Below are 7,503 nucleotides of genomic sequence, written 5' to 3' on the forward strand. Positions count from 1 at the left end.
GGATTACAGGCGCACCCCACTAATTTTTGAATTTTTAATAGAGGCAGGGTTTCACTATGTTGGCCAGGCTGGTCTGGAACTCCTGACCTCAGGTGTTCTCCCTGCCTCAGCCTACCCAAAGTGCTGGGATTACAGGCGTGAGCCACCGCATCACCGACAGCGTCTCTTAGAGCACTTTCCCCAAGCTTGAATATGCTAAATTACAATTTGATATTTGCTTATCTGAGAGTGAAAAAGGGTGTCACCTTGAGTTTCTTTGATACCTACATGTTTATTGGACAGAATTATAGAATCTTCATAATCTCGAAATATTATCTAAAATCAGCCCTCTCCATTTTTCAATGAGGAAACAGACCCAGAGTTTCAGCAATGTGTGCAGTAGTCTTGTCACAGCCAGCTGACATGGACTTCTGTTCTGCCTGGGCAGAGCGCGCGTTTTCTTCCCAAGGAAGCAACGTCATAAGCGGTGCTGGGATTAACGGGCATGTCTCCGCCCCCGAGATCTGCTATATCATGTGGCGCACATATTCCGGCAGTAAACTACTGTTTTTAATAGCAGTAGGAATTTTTCCTTAGGCTCCAAATGAACTTAACTGAACTCTTAGAACACAGACTGTTAGGAGATTAGTCTGCCTCTGTCTAGATGAATTCTGGCTCTTCCCTTCTGTAGTTTACTGGTCATTTAAAATCCATTCCTGTTCTGAAAAAAAAAATCCCTCAGATGTTGACCCTCCCCCCATTATTAACAAGCTTTAAACAAATTGTGGTAAAATATACATACCATAACATTTACCATTTTAATCATTTTTAAGTGTTCAGTTCTGTGGCATTAAGTACATTCACATTGTTGTGCAACTATCATCGCCATCCTTCTCCAGAACTTTTTAGGTTTTCAAAATGAAACTTGGTGTCCAAACTGAACTCCTCATTCGTAACTCCACAGGCTCCAGGCTTCCCACGTGTGAAACAAGTGTCATGTCTACTTGCTAGGATTGTTGTAAGACAGTGAATCAGAGGGTTTTTGTATAAAGCAGGATGCTTGGCTCGAATGTTATTTTCCTTCTTTTGCTTGAGTTTGTCAGACATAAAACTTTCTATGTTTTATTTATTAAGAGTATTATTTAAGAAACTAAGAAAATGTTTTCTGATATCAAGATTCAAATTTCCTCGAAAATGAAAATTCCCTACATATCTGTACTGTGACGCACTGAGAACACATTACTTCTGTGGCATTTCTGCCAAAAGTGCGCAATCTCGTTCCATGAGGAAACATCAGAAAAACTCAAAATCTGAGACATGTTATAAAATAACTGGCCCATGCTCTTCAAAATGCCAAATTCATAAAGACCAAGGAAGGCTAAGGAGCTGTTCCTAATTAAAGATGACTGAATACGATGCATTTACCTGGAGTGGATCCTGAACCAGAAATGTTTTCTCCTTTGTTAAAAGACATCACTGGGACAATCGGTGAAATCTGAGTAAAGTCTGTAGACTAGTAATTTAGACAATTAGATAACAGTATTGTATTCATTTTAATGAGTTTGAAAATTGTATCATGTTGTTAGAAAATGCAGTTAAAGTATTTAGGAGTAAGGGGACATTCCTACACCGTATTCTCAAATAACAAGAAAAGGCTGTGTGGTGCGGTGGGGCATGGATGATGAAGCAAATGTGGTAAAAAGTTAGTGTGTGGGGAGTCTTGAAGGGCAGATGGAAATTCTTTGTATAATTCTTAAAACTCTTCTGTAATTCTGAATTTATTTAAATAAAAAAAAAACCCTCCATAATTCCATATCCCACCTTACTCTTCCATATACGTATTATTTCACTTAATAGCTATCTTTTCATGTCACATATAAAGATCTATTTTATCCTTTTTAAAGACTACATAGTCTTGCTACGGAAAAAGGGGGGAAACATGGGTTTGTGCAAGTCAACTATAGTTTCTTCGTTTCCACAGAATCCCTGAAGTGAGGGGAAAATAAATACCCAAATGCTTCCGAAAATCAGCAGCTCTGCTCCCGGAAGCTTTGCAGAAGCAAAAGCAGACTGTGCTCACTACACAGCAGATCTGAAGTAATCACCAGAAAAGGGGCAAAATTAAGCCTTTCTGTAAGTTTCTCCCTCCAACATGGTTGCAGACAGACCATCTCAATGTCTTGAATGTGTAACTTCTAGGTGAACAGTTCTGCGTGAGTCATCACCTGCTCAGCCCACCCAGGCTAAGTGACTCTCTGCTGGACTATTGTTTTGTTTTGTTTGTAATAGGCCCTGTAGGATAGCTTTACAAAGCCACATGTTTTGGTTAAAACTTGTAGCCAGAATCCTAAATGGAATGGAATTAGCAGTCAAGAAGCAGAGTTTGGAAAAATGGCTCCCTTGACATTTCACTGTTCACTATTCTAGCCTTCCTTAGCCTGTTTAATTTTCCTTGAAATGTGATTCACGAGTTGTTTCTGTTTAACATAAACAGGTTAAATGATTAAACAACGGCTTTAAGCGGCAAGTACCCACCCTGCTAGTGCCAAGCGTAAGACACAACCCCTCCCTGTGTCCAGGTGGAGTGCGGCGGCCACCACACTGCCGCATCACTCAGCAGCCACGCAACACTCCACCAGCCCACGACTTCCGTCCGTGTTAGGGGACTTCCGAGAGCAGCCATGCCCGCCAGAAACTGGCATTACACATCACAACAGAGTCTTCTTCAAATTTCACCGTGGCAGCCTACTGACCTGACCGTGGAGCTAGGAACTGACTTCAATCCATTGAGCAGTCGAAATCGGTAATGCGAAATCAAAAACCATAATTATATCCCTAATCCAAAATTATATCTCTAATCTACAACTTCAAAACAAAACTTTACCAGTTCAACACCCTCCTGTGTAATTTCTTTTTAAGAGTGCTCTTCAGTTACCAATAAGCAATTCATTGTTAATTGTAAAATCATTTCCTGAACCAAGGCGTAAAGGAAAAAGGAAGATCCTTCTCATCATCTAAGGTAATATGAATTGCACATAAATTAGTAAAACATTCCCAGGACTGATAACACAAAAAGCAGTAGCCAGTAGAAAGTAGCATTTTCTGGACCAGGCATGGTGGCCCACTCCTGTAATCCCAGCACTTTGGAAGGCCAAGGCGGGCGGAACCTGAGGTTAGGAGTTCAAGACCAGCCTGACCAATATGGAGAAACCCCGTCTCTACTAAAAATACAAAATTAGCCAGGCGTGGTGGTGGGCGCCTGTAATCCCAGCTACTCAGGAGGCTGAGGCAGGAGAATTGCTTGAACCTGGGAGCGGACGTTGCAGTGAGCAGAGATTGCGCCATTGCACTTCAGCCTAGGCGACAAGGGTGAAACTCTGTCTCAGAAAAAAAAAAAAAAAGAAAGTAGCATTTTCTAAAAACCTTTCTGGTTCCCCACCCGCCCTGCCGAGGACTGCAGCACGTACTTTTCATCTGGAAACTTCTCAGCTGTGAAGTCCGCCTGCCTCTCGGTCTCATAGGGTCGGTACTCCCTGTAGGGTCTCCGCTCAGCTCTTTCAAGCATCCCCTCTGGCCCACGGCTGTCATTCCATCCTTGCTGCTCCCCTCTTCTAGGAGTCCGCTTCTGACCTACCGACAGAAAATCAAAGCACAGTTGGAACGCAGCATCTGCCACAGCACAGTATTCAACTTTACAGTACTTGTAAATTTCATTTTTCTAGAAATCAACGTCATAGGAAAATTCAGGAAGTTTAGAAAACCTCAAAGAAAAAAGTTGCTGATGCTACAACTGCCCACAGTCTACGACTTTTTAATAGAATGTTACTATTAAAGCATGCTTTCCCTATATCCTAGAAAGTATATGACAAACTAAGCTCACCTATAATTACGGGCACCTCCCAGTAACTGTGACAGCCATGGGTATATTTTACTAAATAAGCTACAGTTGACAAAAGCAGTCTTACAAAAACACAGTGCGTGAGCCCTATCGAGAAAACGAAAGAATACCCTGTATTTCAGACTATGCTTTCAGAATCCCCACTGCACATTACATGGCAACTATGGCTTATCACTGGCTACTAAGGTTTTTGTTTTTATTTTCTATTTTATTTATTTATTTATTTACATACTTAAAATAAGTCTCGCTCTGTCACCCAGCCCGGAGTGCAGTGCAGTGTGCAATCTTGGCTCACTGCAACCTCCGCCTCCTGGGCTCAAGCAATTCTCGTGCCTCAGCCTCCCAAGATGCTGGGATTACAGGTCAGGAGATTGAGACCACCCTGGCTAATGTGGTGAAACCCTGTCTCTACTAAAAATACAAAAAATTAGCTGGGCATGGTGGCAGGTGCCTGTAGTCCCAGCTACTCAGGAGGCTGAGGCAGAAGAATGGCTGAACTCGGGAGGTGGAGCCTGCAGTAAGCCCAGATCGTGCCACTGCACTCCAGCCTGGGGGACAGAGCGAGGCTCCATTCAAAAAAATAAAAATAAAAAAGAGTTCAGAACTGGAAAAGGCGTTCACAACGTAAGGTAGAAAAAGCCACTATGAAAGTTAATTATCTAACAAGTTGAAAATTACAATAGATCATGACATAACAGTCATCAGAAAATTTGTCAACAGTAACAAAACTTTTCCATACTTTTATGTCAGTGTAAAAAGAGTTAACACAGTTTCCGATTTCCTATTTCCAACCCATAGTTTTAAAAACATCTTTTACTATCTCCACTCAACTACAGAACTACTTATAGGTGCTTATCCCACCTTTCTGCTTCCTCCAAGTTACTTTTCAATTGTGTCAATTAAATTTGGAATTCATCAAACTTAAAATAGGACATTTACTGTACACCATATTAAAGCCTTTTTGAACAGTATAAACTGAAAACTGTTAAATACAATGGGCTACTTATTAGAATAATTATCAATATCAAGCAAACATTTCATTTTCCCTCCCAAACCCCCCAAAACAAAGATAATTAGAATAATTATCAGTTTTGGGCAAACATCTCCATTCTCCCTCCCAACCCTCCCAAAACAAAGATAATCAGCATCCAATTTTTTCCCCACAATTTAGTACTAAAAGATCAACACTGCCACGAATCGGGCTTTTCGGTGCTGGATCAGCAGCTCCAAGTGGAGAATGCAAGCACTGCATTTCACTAACCTCGCCAAGAAAAGGCTGGCACATGCATTCATCACCATCTAAACCAAGCCCAGGTAAAGAAATAGAATACAATAAAATTTACAGTAAGATTTCCCACAAAATAAAGCTGAGCTGTTTCAAAGCACATAATTCTGAAAGGCTAGAAAAACCAAAACTGAAACAGCCTCTCACGACTTTAAGAATGAACTTATTGAGCAAGGCTCTCCCAAGGGTCTATATACATTGCTAGACAGATAGTTAGACATTAAAAAATCTACATTTTTGGTCAGGCATCGTGGCTCACACCTGCACTTTGGGAGGCTGAGACAGACGGATCACCTGAAGTCAGGAGATTAAGACCAGCCTGGACAACATGGTGAAACCCCATCTCTACTAAAAATACAAAAAATTAGGCCAGGCACCGTGGCTCACATCTGTTAATCCCAGCACTTTGGGAGGCCAAGGCAGGCAGACCATAAGGTCAAGAGATCGAGACTATCCTGGCCAACATGGTGAACCCCTGCCACTAGTAAAAAATATACAAAAATTAGCTGGGCATGGTGGCGCGCGCCTGCAGTCCCAGCTGCTCAGGAGGCTGAGGCAGGAGAATCGCTTGAACCCAGAAGGTAGTTGTAGTGAGCCAAGATCATGCCACTCACTCCAGCCTGGGCGACAGAGCAAGACTCTGTCTCAAAAAAACAAAACAAAACAAACAAAAAAAACCCAACCCTTTTCCATAGGAAAAGCTTGTGACTTCCACATTCTTTCAGGATTAACATTTCTATGATATGTCAAACATGTTTTATTTTTGTCTATGCTAAGCATTCACTTACAACATTCTAACTAAATCAAAAATTTTGAATGTTAGAAAAGTACAGTGCTTCATATCAACTAGGGCTATAAAACCTTGAGAGAATAGCTCTTTGACACCCATTATAGATAAATTTAGTACAGTAACTACATAAATGGAAATTAATGAGCTGTTTGCTCCTGAAATAACACATACTTGAAAAAGAACTTGAATGATAAAATTTCCATTCTAACTACAAAATCAACTAAATACCTTTAGTTGATTTCAAAAGCCAGATCACTTAGACTGAACAACTGACAGAAAAAAAAAGTTATGAGTGTACTACATGACAACATTAAGTGCAGGAAACAGGTTGCAACCCAGTTTATATCACTTAAGTTTAGAAAGAAAAGAAATAGTTCTGTGCATTTATGTATATAAATGAAAAGTGTTAACAGTAGGAAAAATAAGAGGATTTTCACTTAACCTCATACATTTTGGAATTGCTTAAAATTTTTAACACAAAAATGCATGACAATTTTTAAAAAGCTAAAAATCAATGTATTAACAGCACTAACTCGTCTCACGTTTTTCTGAAGAACAGAATACGTATTTTCTTTTTTTTTTCTTTTTTGGAGACGGAGTCTCCCTCTATCGCCAGGCTGGAGTGCAGTGGCGCGATCTCGGCTCACTGCAAGCTCCGCCTCCCAGGTTCAAGCCATTCTCCTGCCTCAGCCTCCCGAGTAGCTGGTACTACAGGTGCCCGCCACCGCGCCCGGCTAATTTTTTGTATTTTTAATAGAAACGGGGTTTCACCGTGTTAGCCAGGATAGTCTCGATCTCCTGACCTCGCGGTCCGCCCATCTTGGCCTCCCAAAGTGCTGGGATTACAGGCGTGAGCCACCGCGCCCAGCATTTTCATTTGTGAAAAAATAAAGGGTGAAGAAAAGCTTAGCCTTCCTCAATTCTTTTATTATATTCATGTAAATAAATTTAAGAGAAAAACATAAAAAACAGGATATAAAATGCACAATGTATCTCCAGTCTGTTTAGATAATCTGCTCAGAAATTTACTGGCCTATCAAAGGCTCGTGAGATAGTCAATAACTTTTTTTTTTTTTTAATCATTTTCAACATCTTTATTGTAGTGACTTGATTCTCACAAGTGATGACTCTGGATTTAACTTTTCACAAACAAAGGTAAACATTACCCAGCTGCGCATCAAAGCCCCAATACTGAAACCTGAGACGTTTCCTCAGGGCTGCGATGCACAATTTTTATCAAGCAAGGAACAAACCAGCAAGCCACGCTGCACACTCCGCCAAGCGTTGGCAGGAATGGTCAATCCACACATCTCACTCCTAACGCTCTGCAAACCTTGGGACCGCTGCCTCATTTCAAGAAAACAGAGGAAACACAGGTGGAGCGTTGCTGGCTCTGCCACTGACGCAGTTCAGGTGAGAGCACGAACTCCCTCCCCGTCCGCAGGCAGCAGGACACCACGCTGCGCACTGGCTTTTCCTGCTAAACAGGGAGTGGGGAACTCCGAATATTCTGGCTGGAAAGGTTAAAAACGCTTTTCTTAAAGCAGCCTG

At 41.3% G+C, this 7,503-nt stretch overlaps 1 protein-coding gene across 1 annotated transcript in view; it reads right to left on the reverse strand.

Moving 5' to 3' along the window:
* Positions 1 to 7,503, reverse strand: part of HABP4 (hyaluronan binding protein 4) — a 60,270-nt gene that overhangs the window by 34,758 nt on the left and 18,009 nt on the right. Inside the window, exon 2 of the mRNA XM_011976017.1 lies at positions 3,447 to 3,697. Coding sequence (XP_011831407.1) covers positions 3,447 to 3,697 — 251 coding nt within the window. The remainder of the gene's footprint in view (positions 1 to 3,446; positions 3,698 to 7,503) is intronic.

This window comes from Mandrillus leucophaeus, unplaced genomic scaffold (genome assembly GCF_000951045.1).
Source record: "Mandrillus leucophaeus isolate KB7577 unplaced genomic scaffold, Mleu.le_1.0 Scaffold161, whole genome shotgun sequence".
Lineage (NCBI taxonomy): Eukaryota > Metazoa > Chordata > Mammalia > Primates > Cercopithecidae > Mandrillus > Mandrillus leucophaeus.